We start from the raw sequence: 26,947 nt of genomic DNA, 5'->3' as shown, positions 1-26,947 counted from the left end.
TGTAGAGACATGGGTGTTTAAGTTCACATTTTAACTTGTAGGAAATAACAATGCTTTCGATCCAGAAGTACAAACATTTTTTTTTCCCTACTTAACATGGACAGCATGAACAAAGGTTTTTTTTTAACCCTGGATTTGCTGCCTCTCAGACGAATTGTTGTGGTATGAGTGTGCATAAATGGCACCAAAATATTATACAGTATATACCTCACATGAAATATGAGGACTGAACTAAAATAAGTTTTTTATTAAGTGACATGCAGGTTCTACCCAACACAGTCTCTACCACAAGTGATGCATTTGCACCATCGATGAACCCAACTTTTAAATTCTCTTTAAAAATCTCCTTTGTTGGAGTTGATGCTCTCCCACTGTGCTACAGAATGTTTACGGAAATCACACCGTTGACAAAAGCAATGTGCACAGATGGATGAAAAAAGGTTAAAGAAGGGGAAACCAGCACTGAAGACAAACCACACAGTGGGAGACGCTCAACTGCAACAAAGAGGATTTTCAAAGAGGGTTCGAGAGTTGAGTGCAAATGGTGCAAATGCTTCGCTTGTGATAGAAGGGGCAGCAGTACCTTTGTATAGAGGAAGAGTTACTCTTCCAACATGTGCAATTTGAATGACAAATGTCACTTAATAGAAAGAAAAAAGTTATGGCCACTATTGCATTCATTTTGGTTTGGCTGTTAAGTCAGATTTTTCTACAATCCCGTAGCTTTTTATTATTATTTTCTTTTCATCCTTCTTTCTTTTTTCTTTCTTTCTTTCTTTTTATTGTAAATGTAATTTTTGATATGCTGTGAATGGGGTGGTATTTCCACGCAGTTTGTTCACACATCATTTGTTTCTTTTTACACTCTGGGTTTGAGGTTAAGGGTCTGAACAGAACTTTGGATTAATTATGTTTGATCTCTTGGGACAGAAGTGTCAAATGGGGTCTTCTCCCAAAGTGGTATCATGAGATATTTGGAACAGCAGGATGAGATCCTGCCATAATGTCATCAGCATGTCTGAATCTGTCTGCGTGTGTGTTGCTTAGGCTTGTGGAGATATATGCATTCTTTCTTGTCACATTCACAGGCGATTACTCGAAACCGAGATATCAACATGGACGCTGAAGGTCTGAACACGCTGAAGATCTGTGTGGTGATCTTTTGGATTGTTTTAACAGGACACTGTGCAGGTACGACAGCTTGGCTTTAATTACATAGTCACATATGATACTGATTGTACAGTTGCTGGAAGGGCCCTGGTCCAAACTGCAGCAGTTAGCACAGTATGTCCTGTCTGAGCACGCCTTCCACAGATATGTTGTTAGATGGTTTTCTGTTATTTACCTTATTTTGTATTTTGTAGTACATATTTATACCACACTTCTATTAAATTCTGGATTCTGACTGGTTGAAATGTGGTCACTTTTGTCCCTTAAACTGTAATTAGAATCACAGGGTTATACTATATTGGACATTTTTTTCAGGATCAATAATAAAAAAAGAAGAATTTTACGTTTTCTAACATGATCATTATGACAGTTCACTCTTTCATTTACATGACAAATTGTGGGTTTTTCTTGTGTTATTTAATTCCAGAGAGGGAGAAAAAAGCTGGTAAGGCAATCAGAGTTTATGCACTATAGAGCCAGAAGTTTGTGAACACATGCACATCCTACTGGATTTATCCAATCGGCCACAAGAGTGCTAGTAAGATCGGGCATTCATGTTGGCCTTTAGTCAGGCCCTTTAGCATAGTCAGTGTTCCAGTTCATTCCACAGCTTATACAAGCCTTGGCAAACCATTTCTTCATGTAGCTCACTTTGTCATGCTGGAACAGGTTGGGATCCCCTAGTTTCAACTAATAGAACTTGTGATACTGCAGTATATGAAGACACTGTGGACAACTATATACCTTCAAATTTGTGGCCACAGTTTGGGGAAGAACCACAAAAGGATGTGATAATCAAGTGTCCACATAATTTCGAGATTTTATCGAATCGAATTTTATAATGTAAGTGATAACAGGAACGCATTATTAATGTAACCACTGTTTGAACAGATAAAATGTAATTTGTAAGAAGGAGAAATTTACACTGTTGACAGGGAAAGAAAAACAAGACTGTTACAGGAAAATAATCAGATTCATTGTTCAGAAAAACTAACACATTGAAACAATGTTTCTAATCACATTGTTAGAAAAACTAACAGTTACTCAGTATTAACTCACGATGTATATCGACGCTCTTGCTTTGGCATGTGACAGATTTTTCGTGCAAGAATTATTTCCAAACGCACCTTGTTTACAAAGCTGCTCTGGTTTGTTTTAATTGAGAACACAATGATAATTGTCTAATTTTAGAGGACTTCAGGAATATCCAGCAGACCCTAAGGTACTACGAGAGCCTCTCATATGACAGAAGCGCATTATTGCAGCAACATCAGCGTGTAAGGCGTCACCTCGATCCAGAAACCCAGGTGCTGAATCTGGACTTTGAAGCTTTTATGAAGTAAGTCCTCTTTCCCATGACACCACCTCAACTCCTGCTGAATGCTGATTCATAACCTGTTTCATAAAGTGTCGGCTTATCTTAGGGTTTTCCGTTTACGACTGAAGCCAGACTTTGAAGGATTTGCAGAAGATTTCAAGGTCTTGTCCGGCAACCAATCATGGAGAGGCGACCTCTCTCACATATATGCAGGAGTGCTAGAAGGTATAGCAAAGGATTCATAAGTGTTTTTAGAATATAATTTGTGCCTCTGTTGAGTGAACATGACTAATATAGTTAGCTTTCTTTGCAAACTATTAATGGCACCAAAAATGACGCAAAAAAATTAACCCTAAACCTTGATGTGCAAAGCTGGTAGAGACATAGCCCAAAAGACTTGCAGCTGTAATTGCAGCAAAAAGTGGTTTTACTTTTAGTATTGTAGGGGCTGTATACAAATCCACACCACACCTTTCAGATATTTATTTGTAAAGAAGTAAAGAAAAAATTTAATCATTAATCATTTTACTTCCACTTTACAATTATGTGACACTTTGTGTTGGTGTAAAATACATTTACATTTGTGGTTGTAACGTGACAAAATATGGAAAAGTTTAAGGGGTATAAAAGCTTTTTCAAGGCACTGTAGATTTCATCAGATACATGTTGCCACTGAGGAATTAATAAAAAGGGCTATAATTTATAGAATAAAAGGGGCTAGTAAAATATCCTCATTCTTACTCCATAGTTTACCATCTGCATGTTTTGTCTTCTTCTTTAATTGTTCTCCTATGATTTTCTCCATCTGTACCTTAATTTGTTTGACTTAAATAATACATCATCAACCTAATATCCAAATCTTAACAACCCCTTTTGTTGTGCATTAACACATAGATGAGGTTGGATCTTCATGCCAAGGATCAGTATTCAATGGCCAGTTTGAAGGCTCAATCAAAACCTCCAATGGGACCTTTTACATAGAATCCATGCAGAGATACACATCTGAGTCAACAGATAATCACTCTGTCATCTACCATGAGGATGATATTGGTAAGTGATGAACTGATCATTGGCTTTAGATGATTAATCAATGATTGCTACTGTTCCCAACATTCAATCATTGATCACCAGTGTTCCAACAACTAATTAATTCACAAAATGTAGAACATTGTGTTATGCAAATGATCATGATCAAATTTTTGTATATGTACACCACTACTTGAAACATGTTGATGCTGCCGGACTTTGATTTTTTTTTCAAAAACTTTAGCTCAGACTTCACAGATTAACTATATTTAGTGAAAATTAACAATTCTGTACACTTTATCACTTTGTACACATGAGCATTATAGCAGTTTAGGTTTGTATTTATTGTCAGGGAGCTAAGATTGTGTAGTTGAGATGTGCTGTTATACTTACAGTATATAAAGGAAATACTTGCCCTCAAACTTGGTTAAGCAATTATGTTTGTAGATGTTTGTGGGTTGTAAAATGTTTTTACAAGGATAGCTATAGGTATATCATACAGCACCAAATTTACTGAGTTTATAGATAGTATTTATAGATTCAAGTTTTCTTTGTGTTGTTATTTAATTACTAATAATTGTCAGTGAAAATACTCAGGACAAAAAGTGTGTGTGTGTGTGCGTGCGTGCGTGCGTGCGTGTGTATGTGTGTGTGTGTGTGTGTGTGTTTATGTTAGATTCCCCTTCTTCAGTGTGTGTTTAAGTTAAAATTTAACTCTGTAATACTGTATATCTGAAGGTAAACAATAACTAGCCCATGTGAGCTTTGATGGTCGTACACAGTCATGTGATTGGTCACACCACCATGATTTTTTTGTAGGTTACATTACCAATGAGAATTTCCCAGGCTTGGGCTAGTTACTTATACATTCAGTAAAAATATACACATCTAGTGCTTTAATCATCTGCAGCATGTCCATTAAGCCTAAAGTTTAATGTATAACTTTATAGACCACCTCTTGCTAAGAGCACATGATACTGAATTTAATCTACACTGTCCTTGAACTGGGCTTGAACATAGAAACATCCCTTGGGTGCAGAAACTTGCCACGTTTGTTTCACATATCAAAGGTACACAACTTGATCACACTAGCTGCTGAAACTGTGTGGTTTTACACACTGCTGCCTTAGAATCACTGTCAATGAGTTCACTGAGACAAACTCTAATCATATTTCTTCTCTCTACTTCGGTACTTTACTTAGACTCTGTCTAATAAATGTATTATACAGTAGCATGAGTTAATTAAATTGCAGATGTCTATAGTGAGGCGCCAGGGTGGCTTAGTGTTTATCACTGCTGCCTTGCACCTCAGGGTCCGATTACTGCTTCACGGTCTGTGTGCATGGGTTAGGGTTAATTGGATGAAACTATGGGATGGACTAGCACCCTGTCCAGAGTGTACTCTATCACGTGCCCGAAGTCTCCCGGGATAGACTCTAGGTCCCTGTAGACAGGATAAGGCGGTATAGATGATGATGTTTATAGTAGTTTAACATCACTGCTTTATTTTTCTCTGAGTCAGTCATTTGTTGGCTATGATTTTCTTTCTTTCTTTCTTTCATCACTTCCTGACAATTCCTTCTTTTGTTTGCTTTAAACAATACCATTCTAGTTTTAGATTACCAAAAGCCATATTATCATTTGAATTTAAATCCTCATTCTACAAATTATCTTGTCAGTGTTTCAAACATAAAGGCCATTCTGCAAAATGGCTCTTTTCCCCCCAGACATTCAGACAGTGACTAGGTGTGTCCTGATCCACTCCACTCCTGCAGAGGCATCTAGCTTTAATCTACAGTCTGGAAGTCATTTTTGTCAAATGCGTCAGTGACTGAGAGTAACCTTCATCCTTTCATGCTCTGGCAGATCTTAGAACAGTCCAGACTTCTTTTGGCTGATTGCTGTACAACAGGGTAGCAAGATCTGATCACACCGGTTCTCTATTTTGATAGTCAGCCAGAAAAGAAACATTGCTGCTCTGTCAACTCCTAGCCTGTCATACCAGGATGCTTTAATGATATGAAATGGTTTAAGCAAGGTTTTGTCCATTTAAAACTATTAGAACTATAAAACATCTACTGCTACACTGCTATAATTAACAGTTAAAGGCCATTAATCGCAGATCTCCATATGTGTAATGTGTATCATAAATAAGACATAATATTATACCAATGCTTCGTTACATTCTATATATGGAAAGCTGTATTCTGCTGAACCTAGAGTGTATAATAAATATCCAGTTTCTTTACTTTACCAGAAAACTAAGTGTTTAAATATTATATTATTTTATTATAATATTAGAAATGCTTGACAAGAAAACATTTTTTTTTTCACTTTTGTTTCCCCATGAAATTAGGTGTAATTGGAAAGGAAAAAGCTGCGCTCTTTCTAAGCATAGCTCCTGCATGTGCCTGTCTTTGGGAAATAACTTTGTCATTGTCTAGTACATGTTGATTTGTTGTTGAAATGGAACATTGGCCTTAGAACATTACTGAAATTTAACAGGTGCTTGGTCAGAAGAATAGTTACTTTATTGCAAATTTTTTAACATATAATTTTCCTTTTTGGTTTTAAAAATGTATCAAGAATTGTCATGACAAAGGGATTAAATCCAAGCAAAGTCACAATGTCAAAGCTAAGTCATAGGTCTTATTGTCATGTCAAGTAGGAGTCACCTACAACTCTACCACTGTGACGGACTGGCACGTTTAAAGAAACGTTTACAGAAAATAAAGTTCAATGATTAAATAATCTCTGGTGAGCAAGGAAAATATCAATGTTTTTTTTTTATTTTGTAAATTGTGTGCAAACAACATTGATGAAATGTTAATAAATGTCTTTACTTGTTCTTGTGAAATCCTAAACCTGATTACGGCTGAATATTTGGCTTTCTCTTTTGTAGATGGACTAGTCATAATCAGACTTTATAATCACTAATTTCTCAATAAGCACTGATGTAGTATTAGATAATACATAACAGGTTGAAGTCCATTAAAATGTTTGTCATCAGTGTAAAGTTGATCTACAGTATTATCTACAATGTCCATCATAATTTTTTAACAGATTTCAAAGAAATTTCAACAAAGCACATTCCAGGACTGAAGCTCAGTCCATGTCAGGATATCACTGCAATCAGTGTCTGCATGCTCAGAGCAGAAACATTTCTCAAAAAAGCCAGAGCTTTTCACCAATGCACCTCGAGATCTCTATAATTTAGAAACCCCAGATAATAAATCAGTGCTGGCACACTTTCCACTTTTATCCAGCAGAATCTGGAAGCCAGAAAACAACACTCATGACATGGAACACAGTTGTATCAGTGTAGGGACAAAAAACAATTAAAAATACAATAAAAAAATGTTAGAAAAATTAGGGAATTCAAAATGCCATAAAAACCATAATGGGACTACTTAATATTGAGACATGCGCAACCTGCAATGCGACTACCAGGTCCTGAACAAGTCTGGTGTTTCTAAACTTTATAGTATACAAAGTTTCATTAAATTCTATACATACAGACTGACATACAGATAGAAATTTGTCTGAGCCTGGTTTCTGGTCCTTCAATTTATGAAACATAATGTTATTATTAAAGAGCAAGTTCTGACCAATTTACAGACAAAACCTTTCTTTTATTCATATAGATCTATTGTCTAAATATGAGCACAATCGTAACACTATAACATTTTAATATATGGTGTAATATGGTTTTGTTTTATTTGACATATGGACAAAGTAAAATGGTAAATACCAGGCCATTTAAAATTAAGTATGCTGCAATATTACCCAAGACTGAGCTATTACATAGAGATGAACAGATAATATCTTTAAGTCTATACAGGGTGCTGCTCATTTCCTGGTCTATTGTCAGTGGTTATCTGAACTCATCAGTACATGGAGGACTAAATCTGGAATAAGATTTTTAAAGCACATAATGGGGTGAAGGGTGTTTAAAAATGTGAGACTATAAATTTTGTTGTATGTTCTCCATCATTATCTTCTAGGAAAATCATACCGGTATTATAACAAAACTGAACCTATTTTAATGAACAACAGTACTGCATCCTAGCATCATATTTGTAAACTTTTTTGATCTTTGCAGAATGTGACAACCAGAAAAACTTCTCATTTAAAAAATCATGGTCTTCGTTTACTTGGCAGTTAACTTAAACATGAGTGGTGTTTTTGCAGCTGATGTTCCCGTGGAGGGTGACCGTGCTGGTTTTTGTGGTACGAACCGACTGCAGAGTCTCTTCCAAAACTTTATACAGGTCAGACATGATGACACTCTCATGCACACGTATAAACACACGCAGTCCCTGTTTTACTCCACCGACTTCATTTCCATCCAGAATGCTTTTTATAGGCACATTATCAGTTTAATGTCATCAAAAAGTAATACTTCAATAAAGATACAGTATGGACCTAAACTCACAAGCCTCAGCAATGAAATAGGAGTGGGGTTTTTTTTGTGGAAATGAGCAGAATGCATTTTCTACCATACCTTTCTCTTTTCAGCAGCTGATGTGATTTTAGAAACTGTTGTCCCCTTTTTGTCCCATTTTTTATGTCTCCAGTGGGAGATTCCTTTCCCATTATTGCTAAGATCTTGTAGGTTTAAAAAAAAAAAAGCATGATAATCATAATGAGAGTATGATACTGTTTAAACTTTTACTCTTTGAGAGTTCTGAATGCTGAATACACTGTAAAACCCACACTGTCTAAGTATCAAAATAACAAAATCTACTAAAAAGACTGAGCTTCCTGTTCCTTTAATGCCAGTAAAGAATTATAGGGTTCCTGTACATCATTTAAAGCATTTAGAGGTTTTGACCATAAACCATTCTATACAATTTATTTTGTTAATAAGCTCTGTAGAGTTTTTTTCCTGTTCATAAAAAAAATTATGTAGATTTATTATGATTTTTATGACTTTTCCTTTTTTTGGGGGTCATTAGAAATATAATCGAAACTGAAAACCTAAAAATGTTTGTTTGACCAAAGGATGTACACTGTGTTAGCACTAAATGGAATTAGAAAATGAGGTTGGTTATCAGCTTTAATTTTTTTTTTTATCTATACTTCACATATGATTTGTAAAGTTTTCAGATTTCAATCGCAAAATATTGTCACACCTGCATGCAAACCATTTGCATGAAGTGGTAGTTTAGATCTCAGCTGCTAATGACTTTAACAGCAGTTATTGTTTATGAATGGCCAATGCGGTCATTCCACTGTATAAAAGCTATTGTTTATGGAGTATTTTACTCACAATAACAAATGCTCATGTCAGGCCACCTGAAAATTCCACTGTATTTATGATGATTTTCAATTATCGTTTAAACAGATGTGGACAATTCCCTTGCCCTGCTTGTCTAATAATAACCCCTCTGCAAAAAACAAAAACGATACTTTTATTTGTGTGTCCTGCTACCCACAGGATAACCCAGTGGCCAGGTCAAAACGCACAGTAGACCAATCGAAGACTAGCTGCCTCATCCATCTGCATGTGGACTATTTGTTTTATCAGCAGTTTGGCAGCATCGAGGCCGTCGTTGCCCAGGTGAATCTAAAAATCCAATACGCACAGGTCATTCAACCTTGATATTGTAAACTCAGGTTTCTAGCCATACATTGTTCTTCCAGTTAAAACTGGAGTATTTTATGGTATTTATATATTCTTGTATACATTTCTTCTCACCTTACTATATAAAAGTGCTTTCCTTATTGTTTAAATGTCAGCACACCTGGAAGTGGTGGGTGGAGAAAATAAACTTCTTTTAAGTTCTCTCTCATGTTCTGCCAAGTTCATTAACCCCCACATCCTTGTGTTTCTGGGAACACAGCGTTCTTTCAACGAAATCACACAAAAATCGGACATCATGTGATGTTTGTATGCTAAAGATAAGACCCCAGCTCCATGATGGATTGGGAACACTACGCAGATTTACACACCACATGAGGTCACTTATCCGTGTATTATTTTTGGTTTGGAAGTTATGTAAGGATTTTCTATTCTAATAACATCAGATAAAGATAAAAGTTCATTCATGGGCTTAGAGCCCACTCACTAACTCAATCTGTACTCCAATTGTTTGTTATCATCCGTCACAGGTCTGTTACAGCACCGCAGCAATTATTTAGACTATTATGCTTACATTTTACCAAATGACCTTACACAACTGACCCTAGTCTTTTGTATCATCAGGAAAATCTATTATATATTGTATGAAGAGTTTTAGGTGTTTAATTACTGGTTGTACTGCAATCTACTGCAATCAGGATGTTCTTTTTGTAATTCAATTGATTTCCAGTGGGAAAGCTTTTACTTGTGACAGAAGAAGACAGTATTAAATATTTTACTTCTGTTTTTTAGTTATTTTTTCAATCTGTATTTTTATCGTTTATTTAAATTTTAAAAGAGAAACAAAAGAGAAATGGTTAAGGGAACAAATGTTTAATGCTGCTATAGCTTGGGTGATATCGTAACTTGAACTTATCTCATGGATTTTTCACAACATTAAATCCAACTAGGCCTGTAAAAAAATACAATTTTGACTATAATTGTTATCAAATGTCCTCTATCCTTATAGACATTATTTGTTGATTCACTGTTTGTCTAATCTTTCTCTAACATACTTTCTCCACCTGTATTTGAACTCCACCCATGGATTTACAGGTGGCCTCATACATGAAAGCAGCAAATGACATATTTCACAAGGCCGAATTTGACGGGATCGAAGTAATTGACTTCAAGGTGAAATCGATGAGTGTAAGAGTTCTTCTCATTTTTCTATTTTGTTCTTAAAAATGCACATAAGCTACTTTGTTCAATATGCGACAGCAACTGTTTTGAAAAGTCCAATAGTCATAGCAACAAGCACACAGAGCATTGTTTTCAGTTCATTTCAGAACAAAACCCAGATGACCCGCTGCAGAAGCCGTTCATTGGCCCTGAGAAGCTGCTGAGTCTTTATTCAGAGATGAACTGGGGAAACTACTGCCTGTCCTACCTGCTGACTAGTCGTGATTTTACCGGAGTTCTTGGTCTGGCCTGGGAGGGGAAATCAGGTCAGATGTCTTCAATTTTTTAAAAGCATTGTGATATTTTTGGATTTTTTCACAACAATGCCCCACATTTTTTGGCATATGGCATTTAAGTATAAAAAATCAGCAGTTTTACCAAGAGGGAAATTCAATCTGATTTTTTTTCCCCAACAGCATTTCAACTACTCTGATTGTGTTTACATGATTTTTTTTTTTTTTTTGCCTAGTTAAAGAAAATCTATTAATAATAATAATAATAATAATAATAATAATAATAATAATAAAAAAACATGTTTATATCAGGGTATTCAGTCTTATCTGCAGAGTGCTGGTATAACTAACCAGGCTGCCATTCCAATCAGGGAGGAACCACACCTGATTGCACTTTTTTAATCAGCTATCAAGTGCACCTATGCTATGAACAACTCCAGCCACATGGGCCCTTTGCAGATAATATGGACAGCTCCTGATTTATATAGATCTTAAACACTGTAAATCTCTGTTTTTATGCGTTTTAGATGCAATCTGTATTCAAGCTATTTACATGCAGGAAGTGATGGTTAGTGCTTATGATATCATAACAACTAAGAGGTTGTTGCAGCTTTTAATCACTTGAGTTTTTAACAAGATTTATAATCATTTTGATTTAGCAGAACAGATTTTGACTACAGAAAAATTGCTTGATATTTTATTATTTGCCTGAGTATGCTCAAGTTGTTAAAAGTAACATAAATGCACACCTTATCCATTAATATAATGCTTTTAACCTAACTTTCTACTAACTTTAAAAGCCATTGTGGTGGGAGAATTCCATACTCTAAAATTGCTCCAGCTTACAGATTCTGATTAGGGTTCAGTGTAAAAAAATGTTTTGGAATGTGTCTTTTGTTCATAGTTGTTCCTGAGATGACATCATATTGAAATACTGGAAGCTGATAATATCTTCCACCTTTCTAAATATTTCCTCTTGCAATCTAGTGTGATAATGGGCTTTCTAGGAAAAAAGTGGTCGTGATACAAAATTCAGAGAACCAACCCATATAGACGTCTTACATAACTAATTACAGAACTATTCTGCTCATGCGACATCATTAAAAACATTAACCATATGTTCCATATAATGGAACTTGATCTGTTTTGCTGTGACTGGACCGCTGTCTGCCTTCTCACAGTTCAGACAATATCTTTATGAGCATTCTGTTTTTGTATTTAGGAGGCCATCACGCTTATTAACATTCCTCATAAAGAACATGTCAGGACTTGAGATTCTCAGTTCCTTTTAACCTCCCACTTTATTTTAATTTCATGCATCCATATATCTGATCTGTCCAACAGTTCTGGGGGCCATAAATATAACATAAAATAATAGAGAATCTAAAAAGAACTAAATAAACCCTCTGTGACATCACCCATAGGTTTTTTGAAGAGTTGTTTTAAAGCTCAACCTTTGCAGGAGCTGACACTGCCTAAACCTTGTTAATCCATAAATGGGCAAATAAGAGCAGATTGGTTGTTGTTTGGAACCCATCTATGTGTTATAAATAGATAATATAGCTGTTGAGACCAAAACTGTTGTAAATTTGCACATTTTAACATGACAGGTTATGGGTATTGACACACTTTTGTTGATCGCTCCCAGTGAACATTTGAGGAACTGCGCATGTTGGCACCTCTGCGTTGGCTTCATTTTTCAGAACAGAAGGTTGCACAAACATGAAAAAAGCAGAGATAGAAAAGAATAAAAAACAAAAAATGGATGATCCATCTAAACCATTTAAGTCTGTTAGGATTTAAGTTATAACTTAAACTTTGGCACTGTTTATTTAGATTATTTGTTATTTACAAATGGGGCGTGTTTCCTGTCAGGGACAGGGTATTCTTTAGCAATCAAATTATAATGGTTTTGATTGAGCCAAAAAATTATTACTGTGAACATGATTTTTTAAAGTACTTTTAAGATGTGGTTTAAGACCACTTAAGCATCTTGATTTTTTTTTCACATTTAGCTTTTTTTTTGTGCATTAATGTGCAATATTTTTATATCCTGTATCCTTTTATATCAACTATGCATATCCTGGAATGCATTGTTCATTTTAATAAATTAGTAAAAATTATTGTTCTGTGCAGACCTTACTAAGTTGTTTATTCTGATTACACTGAGAATGTCATTTTAGTTTTAGTCTTTGTCTTGTGGTCTTGTTGTCTCAGCAGGAGGTGATTTTCAGCTCAGGCTATCATTGTCACTGCATGATAAGTGATTGGTTGCAAACAGGGGTGTGAGTCATCACAAGTGGTGACGTGTTGAGAATGGTATGTGGCCTGACCCACCATCCCTGCCTCCCCTTTCCCAAATCTGAACTGGAGACAGTGAATGACCACATACCACATTCTTTATGATGAATTAGTCTCCATGGTGAGATACTCAGTTGAATAGGGTTAGGCACAAAACTTGCAGTAAACTTATTTTTATCCAGTGAATTTGTCATTATGTTTTCCAGACTGGTTCAGTGATCAAACATGTGATCCACAGGTCCACATGACAGAATAGTTGTGTTTTGTACTTTGTAAACTGCAATACTCTGGGTTTGATACTTGAATGCAAACCCGGAGATCTCCCATGAACAATGCGTTTACCACAACAAAGGCCCCTCATGGCTTTGATATGAGTATGGGACTTATTTCTCCTTTTCCAGGCGATAGCGACATGATGGGGGGTTGGAATGGGGGCTGTTATGGGTAATGCTTGGAACCCACACAATCTAGTGTTGCTATAAACCAACAACTGGTTTATAGCAACACTAGAGAAAGCATGTTTGTTTGAAATGTCTGGGTGTTTTGGGTGTTTACATATTTTGGAATATTTTAATTCTGTATTATATATACGTCTCCCAAAAATAACTACATACCATGTAGTGAGTCATTAAGATATAAATTTAGATATAAAATTGAGTGGAAACACTTTGCTTATCCACCGACTGTTGTGGAGCAGCTATTCCACATGCATCTTTGTCTCATATAAAAGGAATGGTTCACCTTTTGAATTTTTTTTTCTCTCCTGGCATGCTCTTAGGAGAAAATGTTGAAAAACTGCACAGCTTGTGGTTTCTTTCCTCCTGCTGTGGCAATGTCATTAAAAAAAAATCACTGATTCATAGAAAGAAGCAAAGAATTGGCAAAGCATCTGGAATAGACATGATACAGTACATGCAGAATAACTAAACGCTAACCTTGATACAGTGAGACATCACACTAGGTGACTGAAATGAACTTTTCATCAACTTCTCAAGACTTTCAACCTCCAATTATGCAACAATTGGTGTAGAATAACACTATTTTAAATTTGCTGAAAATTTAGCTTTCTTGGAGAATTGATGAAGCACTCAGCACTAAATTAAAAGAAAAACAAGCTGAAAAAGAGGCTGGCGCATTGACCAAATCTATGCTCTTAGAAACATTTCAGAGCAATTCCCTAATGGATTGCTTGACTTTCCATTAACTTTATTTATTTCCAAAAGTAATTTCACAGTGCATAAAAATGCTCTGGATGATCTGGAGTTTCACTCTATCATATAAGTTTAATAGGAATGTGTTTTGAAAACAATGAATGAACTATTGTTTTGCAAAAAGGCACAATGGTGAAGTTGATGGGGTGCCCCAGGTGTGTTTAATCGTTCCAATCTTCTTCTTGGTCACCGCTGGATGGATCATGTGTAAAATTTTATTTGAAAAGCACAGGGGCGTCCAGTAGACATTGTTTAAACAGCTTAAATATCTTGATTTTTTTTAGATGACCTTACAGTCTTCTCCACAAAACCTCATCCCTCTTCAAAAGAAGACAGATAGAATGAACCAAATCAGAAAATGAATAGGTCTCAGCATCAGTGTCACAGAGACCCAAATCATGTCCCTCAATAAAAATCAATGTCAGTTACAGTAGAGTATTTTGAAGATGTCTTGGGAAACCTAAAAACATCCAATCAAAACTTCAAAAAGAATCTTCTTCCTGTGCAAAGCTCAGTCCTGGCTGGAATTTAAAGTGTTAAAGATTTTGCATAACAAAGTATTATTTTACAATAGAAACATGAAGACTGACCTCCTATATAAAGTGCTGGAGAGTCAGAAGGAAATGAGGACACTAGATATTTCCACTATAGACACTTAGTGATGATTAAGTTGAACATGTTGAAGACTAGTTATGTTTATTCTGTTTAACAGTTCCAGTGGAACAATGATCAACTCTCGTTATCTATAGCACTTTATCCTGTATTCAGGGTCGTGAGGGGCCTAGGGCCTATCCCAGGAGACTTATGGCACTAGGCGAGGTACACCCTGGACAGGGTGCCAATCCATTGCAGAGTACACACATATACACACCACGAGCAAATTGGCAACTCCAATTCAGCATTTCTCACAGTAGTGCAGGTTTATCATAATGTGCTCAATCTGATATGCTATAAATTTTGTTTAACAGAAGGACTTGCATGACAAATTCTCAATATAAACACTTTTTTAAAATAGTTTTTAGGAAGAAATTTATTAACAATTTTAAGATTTTCTGGCACTGCAAAAACTTTAGGGCAACAGAGATTATGCTTTTTGCTTTTCAGTTGAGCTGCATTTTTTTGTCACAATCTTTAAGAGAATAACAAGCAGAGGTGCTGCTAAGGGAATGACCATACAGTACATACAGTAGCTGATACAATGTACTGTAGGTCATTACAGGAAGATGTGCAATTATTTGACATGAATCGAACAGTGGGGTAGTTCCAGTAACTCTCCTTCAGCATTCCATCCTATTATTGAGAATTTTTATTGATTATTTATCTCTAACAAATCTTTATTTTAACGAGTTGTGGTGTCATTGATAATGAAGAAATAATATTTTTTGCAGTAAGATTTTTTGCAGTAAGAATTGTCCTAATTTGTACTCCTTACAATATGTCAGCTTGTCATCAACTCCCCTCCCACCACCCCTTTTTTTTTATGAACACACTGTTGTCTAAATCTGTAGCAGATTTATGTGAAAGTACAGAAGGCCGCTATCTTGTTTGTGTGTCTCTTGACTTGGTAAAGATGAAGTGAACCGCTCTTATGGGTCTCAGAAAAACTGATCCTGCTACTTTCCAAGGAAAGAGTTGGTACAGAAGGACTTTCACAGGCTGCCCAGATATCCTCTTAGGCAACTAGTACAAAGTCTCATTAATACTTTGGAAGTGGTGACCAAGGGGGTAGAGAAAGGGGGTAAAGCAGGCCATGAATGCATTTTACCTTCAATACCTCATATAAACTTTCTCAGAGTTGTGGTACATATAATTCTGTAGTCATGTATATGTTATGTTAATTTTAATGTACAGTATATCCCAGTATTTATTGGTTTTATTAACAAAAGACCACTGCATAGACAAGTCAAGAGTCAGGAGAATTGTGCACTAGTTGTTGTGAAGAGTGGGAGCAATGTCCTTAATGATGCAAGGTGTGCAGGAAAGTACACTGTAAAGCAGGGGGAGGGAATCAACACCCCTGGCAGAGTGAGGAGACAGAGCGACTTTGTCCACTAATGGGTCAAAGCAACCTCGTCAAGGGACAGGTTGACACTCTCTGCAGGCCTGGGAGATGGAGTGCTGTTTAAGGCAGTACAGGGAGGTAAAGTGAAGCAGGAAGACTGTCAAGGGTAACTATCACATCAGTGCTGGGATCTGACATGGTGTCCTCCTCTGAGGTTCATCTTGTTTTTGCTGCTTGAAACCTACATAATATCTGCTGTATCCATTTTGCTCTCATTTTCTGTCACACATGGCAGGCACAGACCTTCTTTTATTAATTCAGACCTAATTAAATATTTTCCAATAATTTGTCAAAATGACAAAGAATTAAAGTAAAGTCCTATTTGGGAGGGTCAGATGTGTGGACCACACTTGGGTCACAAAGACCTGGCTACCCTGACTGACTGCCTCATTTAGTGAGCTTATTTCTATAGTATAAAAACTCATGTCTTCCATGATAACAGACTATCTGGCCTCCATGTCTATAGACCAATGTAGTAAATAAATGTGACTTCAGCCTAGAGAGACATTATATGGAGTTTTGGAATTTACACATTAGATGCGTCCCAAATCCCCACTCAGGAGGGATATCACTGAATGATCGGTGGTGGATTGTGGATCATCGTAAACTGTATTATTTAGTGCAACTTTAGAGTTTAACTGTAGGTGTGAATGTCATGTAAATGTCATGCAGTCACCATTTTCATACCTCTTTTTTCATTCCTCTGTAGGAGAGAATGGTGGGATTTGTTCTAAACCCATACACAAAGATAACAAGATATCCACCCTGAACACTGGTCTGATTACCCTGAAAAACTTTGGACAGTATCTTTCGCCCAAGTTTGTCCAGTTGACCTTTGCTCATGAGCTTGGTCACAGTCTGGGAGCCCCAGTGAGTCCAAAACTAACACCACTAACAGAACACAGTCTTTATTAAAATGAATTAAGGTTAAACTAGGCATTACAGTATTTGTGATTAAAGTTGTTTTTGATTAATTGAGATTTGGACAAAATGTAGAAAGGATGATTTATGATTTATAAAAGTAGCTGTTGTTCTGTGTCAATTCCTTATTCTTTACTAATTACACACAGGTGAATTCTTATGCAGTCAACTGTTTTTTTTTTGTTTGTTTATAAACTCCAATAAAAGTAATAATAACAATAATACTTAAAAATACTTTTCAATTACAGATTAATGTTACACAAAATGTAGGACAGTTTAAGAGGTAAAAAGTTAGAAAGTCTTTATATATATATATATATTAGGGCCGGGGCTTTAACACGTTAATTAAGATTAATTAATTACACAAAAATAACGCGTTAATGTTTTTTAACGCATTTTAATCGCACTTATTTTTGCACCACGGAACGTTTCTCACTGGATGAGTTTCGGCGGACCGATTATATTGGAGCACCAACTAGCGTTCAGACAAAAACAAACCACAGTAAACATGGACAACGAAGCTGATGAGACCACTTTGGTTGGCCCTGTGGATGGGAAGTTTTGTTATAAAAAACGAATGGATGGAAGCGTTGATAAGAGCATGGTTGTGTGCAAGCTATGCAACAAGGAGTTTGCATATCACCGCAGCACATCAAGCCTCAAATATCACCTCAATGCTAAACATATAGAGTTGAAGGGTCATTATTCAATGGTATACTAAAAATCCATATGAAAAAACTTACTTCTCACTGTTTTCAGGACAAATATTTATATGCGATTAATTTCGATTAATTAATTACAAAGCCTCTAATTAATTAGATAATTTTTTTTATCTAGTCACAGCCCTAATACTGTATATATATATATCAGTATATATATATATATATATATATATATATATATATATATATATATATATATATATATATATATATATATATATATACACTACCGTTCAAAAGTTTTAGAACACTTTCTAACTCCATGATGGTTCCTGATTTTAATTTCTTTCTACATTGTAAAGGAATGCTGAAGGCGTCCAAAAAATGCATTAATCTCCTTTGAACAGTTAATATTGAGATGTTTCTGCTACTTCTGCCCTGTAAAGACCTCATAACGCCTCTAATCTGAGGTGCTGTTAATTGGTTATTTTTCAGGCTGATAACTCTAAATGAGATAGAGCTGATAACTCTAAACTTCTCGTCTGCAGCAGAGGTAGGTTTTGGTCTCGGCCTCCTGGGATGGCCTTCATGAGAGCCAGTTTCATTATGGAGCTTGACGGATTTTGCAAATGCACTTGACAATACTGTTCTTGCAAGAACTATTACAGAAAGGCTGACCTCTGTGTCTTAAAATAACAACTGTTGTTTTTGTTGTTGTTACATAATTACCTAATTCCATGTTTTATTTTATAGTTTTGAAATTCCCAGTATTGTTGTAGAAAGTAGAAAATAAATCACTAAACAAAAACAAAGAAATTTGCAAGTGTTCTAAAACTTTTGAACGGTAGTGTATATCACCCTTTGCAGCTTTAACTCTTCTTGGAAGGTGTATTTAGGATCAAAGTTTTTTTTATTTATTTTCAAACTATACAGAAAAAATACAAGAAAACTTTTATATAAGGCAAAACTTTAATACAAGGCAATCTTTTATATTTTACATGTACGTACATGAATACTGTATAACATGATATAATATCATGTCAAAGTCAACACACACTCAGTCATGCTCTAGTGTCTCTGTGTTTGTATGTTAGCATGATGAAGGCACAGATTGTGGTGGTCTGGAAATCACTGAAGGGAAAGGATACTTCCTGATGTTCCCACATGCTGGAGATAAGGTGAAGGAAAACAGCGACCGCTTCTCACCGTGCAGCCTCCGGCACATGAGCCGTTTGCTTCAGGTCAAGAAGGACAAATGTTTCGTGGGTGAGACATCGACCTCAAGAAGTCAGAGGAAGCTTCTAGAATAGGGCTGGGCAACATTGCTTCGTATTTCTATGTATTCTGTTCTACTACAATTGTTTCAACTTATTATAGGTCTGACAATTAAACAATGATGCATGGCTCAATTCTGATCTTCATGGTTTGTTTGAACATGTCTTAGTTTACAATTAGAAGGTTGACATTTATGTGGAAAAAAAACACAAAAAAACAAAAAACACAGAAGGCAAGTCAAACACACAACAAAACCAAAAACACAACAGACAAATTAAAAAAAAAGTTGGAACCGTAACAGCAAACAAAAAGCAAACTCAAAAACATCAGCGCATTTAAACATCAAACGAAATGAATTAAAAGAAAGATATTAAATGTCTAATTCATGATGGCAAATTTCAAAACATAACAGCAAATTCAAAAAGAAATGAACAAACAAATTCAGTAATTAAAGGGGGAATTTAGAAAACATACCCTGTCTGGTTTTCAGTTCCTTCTCATGTGTTCCTGAATTTGTGTTGTGTTTTGATTTTTGTTTTCTGATTTGTTGTTGCTTTTTTCTTCTTTTTTTGTTATACAGTTATAGGCCACAAAAGCTTTCTTTTAATGAACTTAATCTCTACAAATGCTTGGCTTAAAAAGAAATCACATAATGTTGGTGTGTGTGTGTGTGTGTGTGTGTGTGTGTGCATGCGTGCGTGTGTATGCGTGCGTGTGTTTTGTAACCTGCCAGTCAGTGATCAGCCGATCTGTGGAAACCGGATTTTGGAGAAAGGAGAGGAATGTGATGTAGGACACAATGCAAGCGATCCATGCTGCTACAGTTCAAAGGAGCCAACAGGAATTCAATGTCGTCTTAAACCTAACAAACAATGCAGGCTGGTTCCATCTCACTGGTTGAGCCACACATACAGTACATAGCCTTTATGTAGTATTTTGTGTAGCATTGATTTCAGGGTTTTTTTATACTGTCTCAGGTACAGATATCCGATTAATGCTAGTCAGATATGCTATACCATAGCATAGACAAAACATTTTAACTTTTCGGTTTTAAAAATACTCCAGTTTTAAAAAATCTAAGAATTTTTTTTTTATACAACCTAACTGAAAAAGTCCTCTGTTTCTTCATTCTCCAGTCCTAGTCAGGGAATGTGCTGCAGCTCTGGTTGTGTCTTTAAAACCCCTGGACTACTTTGTGAGGAGGAATCTGAGTGTCGGGTGAAAAGCAGGTGTACAGGATCCTCTGCCTCATGTCCTCAACCTGCTGCCAAGCCAAACATGACAATGTGCAATCTGGGCACACGGGTTTGTCTTAATGGGGTGTGTGCAGCATCATTCTGTGTATCCAGATTTTAACTGTGTGACCTTAAAACATATCCTTTATTATTATTTTTTTTAATCCAAAAGAATGGAGGAAAGGAAAGGTGATAAATATGGTTATGTGAAAAACATGGGGCTGTAATAGAGTGTGAATTCTAAACATATGACTCTTCAGATTCATAAATGACTTCTAATGGCCTAAGTAAAAAAAATTGGAGCTGTTGATTGATTGATTGAAAAATTCTAGCTAATCTGAAATTTGTGATTTTATATTGTTGGTTTTGCATGTATTGCACAGGAATGTTCAGGCTCCCTTTGTGTCCTACACGGCCTGGAGCAGTGCGACTGCCCGGGGGAAAACAAGAAAGAAAAATGTCACATGTGCTGCCAGCAGATAGGTAACCCATTTGCAATCTTTCCATCATTAGCAAATGGAGGTGTTTCTCTGATAAATCTAAAAGTGCATGGTGGTCATTTTATCATGTATTTATAAACATCTATTTTTGTGTGGAAATGGAATGAATAATACAAATAGTAACTAATAAAAGAAAAAATTGCCATGACAACTCTTTGCTTGAAACATAGTCTCAGGTACAATTTTTGCAGTTCTTAAAGAGAATTAGTCCCTGAAAATTTTTTACCACCTGCTTCTTTTTCAAGCATGCAAAATCCCAAAACTTTTTAAAATCATTTTTTTAATGTATTTTTTTATTATATATTTAATTATAAAATTATTTTGTATTGAAAAAGGAAAAACGTAAGAGAGCAAATCTACCAGGTAAAAGACAAACAGCCAAAATGAAAAGTGTTTTGCTCTTGTATATACATACAGAATACGCTTTTTTATACTACTTAGTATAAATTGTCCAAAGCACAGGAGACCACTTCAATTTACTTCAGAAAAATTCTGGAATGTCATCAAAATGAAGATAAATGGTCACAAACCATCGAGCAAAGCTGAGGTGTTTGTTTTATGCCAAAAGAGTGATATAAAATTATCACAGCAACGTAAAAGACTGGTGGAGAGCCAAAATGCATGAAAGAATTAATTGCAAATCAAGGTTATTATACTAAATACTGATTTTTTTATGTTATTTAACTAAAGCATTAACACAATTATTTGCATTTTATTTTATTTGAGTTATTATGATGGTTTAAATACTGTATGATCTTGGGTTATTTTGATATGTTGTGATGTTGTCATTAAATATACTGTACAATCTGAATAACAATAGTTATATTTTGAAGTTAGGAGAAATATTGTCTTAACATTAACAAAAATTAAAAAAAGAAAACTGTTCATCTCACCAATACATGCACCTGTTAGAAAAAAACATAAGAAACTCATTATTTTGCAATGGTCTCTTTTTTTTTCCAGAACTGTATTACAGTACTTAAGAACAGTAAAGAACTAAATTAACTCAACTACTTTCTACCCTCTATAACTAATTTCTAAAACTAATAACTACTAATAATAAACTAATAACTAATCAGGCCATCTTTTGTGATTAGGAAACCCCAACACCTGTGCAAGCACCACTTCCACCATACTCTCAACATATTTTAAGGGACAGCGTGTGGCGTTGGTGCCTGGATCTCCGTGCCACAAAAACCAGGGCTACTGCGATCACTTCCAGACATGCCGTCTGTTGGATGCAGACGGTCCTATTGCCAGACTGAAAAACTCCTTCCTGAACCTACGCGAGTTTGATGACTTAGCAGACTGGATGAAGGTTTGACTTGTTTTAGAAGTTTGTTTTAGTCCACAGTGTTTCTTTTTTTATATATCGATTGGAACTATAATGTAAACATTTTGTAAGTGTAGTTGATCAGCCAAGATACAGTTTATGTTTAACTTTTTTTTTTCTTTAAAGAAAAGTGAACCAATTTTTCTCCTCTAAATAAACATTTGCCAGGACCACATTCAGTACTTTCTGTTGGGTCCCAAACAATAGTTTGTGTAAATTGCAAATTCGATTTTTTTACTAAACTACCCCTGTTAAGTTAAGGCAAAATACCAGATTAGCAGCCGGGGCAGTTTAAAGAAAATGTGATATACCAACAAATTTTCCACAAAATTTACTACACTATACAATTTCAAATCATTGATTGTAGTTAATGATTAAAACATTGTGCTTCTTTCATCAAGGAACCAAGAAACATAGGCTAACATAATATAATAACACCATAATAATTTGACTATAACAACTAGCTAGGAATTTATTCTGATGCTAAAAAGTTATCTCAGGAATGTATGATTTTAGAGAAATATAGAGATATTTGAAACTCTATAAAGTTTTTTAATGAAAAAAATATTTAAGTACCTAGTTACTTGACTGCAGTAATAATGTCAGTAAAATTGGGAGTTTGTGTTGTACGGTAGTTTCACTAATTTAACCAATCTTTTTAGTTTCGTATTAATATGTTGCTGCTGTGATGTGTTTGACAGGCCCACTGGTGGGCGATACTGCTGGGCATACTGGGAGTCTCAGCAGTAATGGCGGGCACTGTTTGTCTGTTTGGACACACACTTGAGAGTGTCAACAGGGAAGATGCAACACCTTAACTGAGCTGAAATGCTAAACCCTCTACTGTTTTATACTGTATGTTTTACAGTATATCTGAGTTTCTGTGCACTGCGCTCATGCTTATTACAGGCACTGATTTTTTATATTTGTAACTCTCATTATGCATTGACTGCATTACAACTCTCTATTTATATTCAGTTTTCCGTCATTATACTTTTTGTTTATGAGTGTTTTAAAAGCAAGCTAACACTTTTTTCAACAATCTGTTAGTTACTATTGTGCTTTATACTCTGTTATCACCCAAATGAGGATGGGTTTCCTGTTGAACCTGGTCCAGGTTTCTTCATCTTGCCATTTCAGGAAGTTTTTCCTTACCACCGTTGGCCCCGGCTTGCTCATCAGGGACAATCTCATTGTTATCTAAACACATTTTTTTCTCAATCATACACACTTCCATACATTTTCTTTTTATTTTGTAGGATGCTTTGAGACAATGACCATTGTTAAATGCGCTATATAAATAAAATTGAATTGACAAAAAATTAATTGAAAAATACATATAGTTGACACTGTCAGGATTACAGGATTACACACATTTTTAATTCATTTATTTGGCGTGCGCTGGTTGCAAATATATGTAAGTTTTTCCATACTTTTTTGTCTGTGATACAGTATATAGGACTGTGAACCATTGATTTTGCCACTGTTTATCTTAGTAGCTCTTGATTATAAGCTTATCACTATAATTATACATTTTTTTTAGATTAATACATTGTTTTATTTTAGCATTTTTACTGTTATTCCTTTTGACATTTTTAAAAACAATGTTGCAATTATTTTTACATAATTATTCCAGTTTCTCTAAATTGAATTGAAATGTTTTCCGACAAACAAACATACCTATCAGAATCTTTTGCTGGAACATTTGACATGGAAATTAGCTAAAATGTCTATTTACTAATGAAAGACTATAATGAATATTTTCTAAGTTATTTTACAGGAATTTACTATTAACGGTGTTGTGGTAGTCTAAAAAAAATGGTTGTACACTTCTTACTGTAAACACGCATTAAACATTACTGTAGATATTGATTACAGTAGAATTCTATAATGTTAAAAAAAAGATTGAATATAGACAGAGGAAAATGTGTTGACAGAGAGAAAAACAAATCTCTCAAGTGTTAGAATTGCTAATAACTATAAATTGTATGTACTCTTAATATTCTCATTACACTAAGAGTAACATATAATGGTCCTATGTAAGTAGTATTTTTTTATTGAATATGACTTCATATTGAAATATGATGACTTCATAAGAATATGATTCAATAAATTATATTTGACTAAAGTAATACATAAGTAATATTCATTTATTAATTATTTTTGTATATTAATAGATGCATACACAATGTTTCCTTTTATACCATGCATTGCTTATAAAAAAAAAAAAAAGGTTTCCATTGTCTTAAACTGCAAAAGATCACACATTGAGATTCTGCTGAGATTCTCTCTGGGTTAGCATAACTCTATGTTATCAGTTAACCAGCTAAAAATTTTTAAGGTAGAGCCAGATTCCTTAACTTCTAAAGTTTAGGATACTTTGTAAAGAAATATACTTATTCTTGTTTACAGAAAATAATTAACATATTATTCCAAAAAGTATGTTATGTGCCTTCAAGTAAAAACAACACAAAAACAAAAACAAGAAAGACAAATCAAATCTAACACTTAATCTAATATCTAAGATATGCTAATATCTAATTTAACCTAACCTACTGTCCCAACATACCTTATCTAAAATAACATATGATTTATAATGTACTCCAGCATCACATTGAGCTTAACCTAATATCTAATCTTATACAAAATAACTATTTTAATGGAATACACTATTCAGTTCATTCCTTTGATGCCTTTAGTTTATAAGTTTAGAAGCTTATCTACTTCATTTAAGACTAAGCTTCTCTGAGAAGGCATGGTGCCTTAGTGGTTAGTACTGTTGCCTTGCACCTCCAGGTCCTGCGTTTGATTCCCGCGTTGGGTCTATGTGCATGGAGTTTGGATGTTCTCCTTGTGCTTTTTGGGTTTCCTCCGGTTTCTTCCCACAGTACAGAGTCAGACAGATTAGGCTAATTGAGGCAACCCACTCCAGTATCCCTGCCAAGAAAACTCAATGGACAGCATCTAGGTAGGCCTGGTATGCTATGATCCATGAAGTCATGAAGAGCCTGACACAACTAAATGACTAAACAAAAGCTTCTCTGAGTGCTATGTTTAGCAGCAGAGCACAGCAGTGGGGTTATAAGCTCTTATGAGAAGCTTTTATAAGTTTTCCTGCAAAAAACAATTGGTGGTTTATTTCATTTTAAGCTAAGTTTAAATGTTTGTTAAATAAAAATTTAAATGTGTTAATAGATGATAAAATATTAACAGAACAGTAGGGCCAAATAAAAACACATGAATAAATAAATAAGATCAGAATATGAGTGAGTAACATTTTGTTTTCTCACTGACATTTATACTTGTACCTGTAGAGTTATAAAAATTGTCTAAAGATTTATATCAATGTTTTGAATGAGCAAAACAGTCTAAGCTACAATTTGGGAATACATCCATCCTGAGCCATCTTGCCTCATAGATGATCACCATGCATTTTTGCATTTTACACAAATCACCTCAGGAAGAAGATTTTTTATTTTGGAAAAATTTTGAACTCTTGAACAAAATGAATTTATTTTATATTTAGGGCCCAAGCACTATGACATCAGCCCTATGTTGTCATAGTGTGTAAAGAGAGCCCTATTGTTTCCCACCTTTTTGGGCTTTCTGGGGTTTCTTGAGATGCTTAAAAACTCATAAAAATTGGCAGACAGGTTGGAATCTGCTGCCATTGGGATGCCTGAGAGTCTGCAGCACAACATTTTGCAGCATAGCTCATACACACTGGCAGGTATGCACACGAAACCCGGTACACATTTAAAGCTCTTTAAGCCAAACAACTTTCACATTGCATGTCATGGGCTCAACTCAACAGTTAGTCAGTTATTTTGTGTTGTTTGCCAAAACGCACCTGAAGGAAGTTGATATAAGCCTCCCAGAAAATTTAGGTGATTGCCACCAAACCAGGCCTAGAGACCAGGCCTGTGATCCTAGAGAAATTTTGGATATATCAAACGGATCAGCCACAGTAATGCTTAAAAATTGGGTAACAAATTTTTGTGTGTCATTATATTGAGTGACATCATATTGAGTGATATGATGGTGTGATGATTTTTTTTTCCAGCATCTGGGCATTTTTGGAGATCTAAACATACCCCCCCCCCCCTTTTCTAAACTTATGTCATAATGGTATTGGTGTGTCCCCTTTAAATGCATGTGCCCACTGTGCACACTGTTTTTTTATTAATATTTTTTAAACAAACAATGTAAAGGCAAAATGGCAATGGAAACAAAACAATCAGTCAATAACATGCTCCTCAAAGTAAGAAAGTATTTTGTATTGCTAAAATCATTTCCAGATGATTTGCATCTGATGCAAATATGATGATGGTCATATTAGGCAGTGCATTGTAAACATCACAGGTGGTGGTGTGTTTATAAAAGTGAGCAAGAAAACATTTTTTCGGTCTCCACAATCCAAATGCTATTTCTTTTTGGTGTGAGATTCAGAGTAATTTTTCAGGAGAGTCATTTTGAGCCACGAGAAAGAGTCCTCCATCTTTAAGTATGATCAGGTCACCAATATTGTCCTCCATAACCAAAGGAAACAAAATGAGTCGTGTTCATGCCAATTTTTCCTTTTTTGCTTAAGAAACAGGTAAACGAGTGGCTACCAGGCATGTAATTGGGTCTAAATAGCATGTCTGTATGACAATTACTCAGTGGATGGTAGTAGAAGTTACTACATTAATATGGAGATTTTCTAACCTGCCATTCTGTTCTACTTTGCCAAGGAAATCAGTTACCATGGATTTTCTCACAGACTGATTTGTCTGTCCACATATGAATAACCATGACAATTCAAGAAACTGGTTCTTTCTAAGGAAGGTCTACAAAATTTTGTTGACAAAGAGCTGCTGCATACAGTAGGTTCTACCAGAAAACTTAAATAGCCT

The 26,947-nt window shown here is 35.2% G+C and overlaps 1 protein-coding gene across 1 annotated transcript; it reads left to right on the top strand.

Moving 5' to 3' along the window:
- Positions 1 to 1,047: 1,047 nt before the first annotated feature.
- Positions 1,048 to 24,114, top strand: si:ch1073-396h14.1 (disintegrin and metalloproteinase domain-containing protein 10). Its single transcript, XM_053512633.1, has 15 exons — positions 1,048 to 1,191; positions 2,362 to 2,509; positions 2,595 to 2,713; positions 3,383 to 3,538; positions 7,706 to 7,785; positions 8,955 to 9,077; positions 10,194 to 10,286; positions 10,417 to 10,585; positions 16,836 to 16,996; positions 18,804 to 18,975; positions 19,718 to 19,862; positions 20,121 to 20,304; positions 20,603 to 20,702; positions 21,817 to 22,037; positions 22,754 to 24,114. The coding sequence occupies exons 1-15, from the start codon at positions 1,062 to 1,064 to the stop codon at positions 22,868 to 22,870; spliced, it is 2,118 nt and encodes a 705-aa protein (XP_053368608.1). The 5' UTR covers positions 1,048 to 1,061; the 3' UTR covers positions 22,871 to 24,114.
- Positions 24,115 to 26,947: the final 2,833 nt, after the last annotated feature.

The sequence above is a fragment of the Clarias gariepinus genome, chromosome 15 (assembly GCF_024256425.1).
Source record: "Clarias gariepinus isolate MV-2021 ecotype Netherlands chromosome 15, CGAR_prim_01v2, whole genome shotgun sequence".
Lineage (NCBI taxonomy): Eukaryota > Metazoa > Chordata > Actinopteri > Siluriformes > Clariidae > Clarias > Clarias gariepinus.
This window is presented reverse-complemented; position numbering and strand designations above follow the sequence as displayed.

Excerpts from the sequence above, each read along its gene's own strand:
- si:ch1073-396h14.1 (XM_053512633.1), top strand. The coding sequence starts at position 1,062 with ATGCATTCTTTCTTGTCACATTCACAGGCGATTACTCGAAACCGAGAT. Across the intron at positions 18,976-19,717 it reads GAAGGACAAATGTTTCGTGG|TCAGTGATCAGCCGATCTGT; the intron begins GTGAGACATCGA and ends GTAACCTGCCAG. Across the intron at positions 22,038-22,753 it reads ACTTAGCAGACTGGATGAAG|GCCCACTGGTGGGCGATACT; the intron begins GTTTGACTTGTT and ends TGTGTTTGACAG.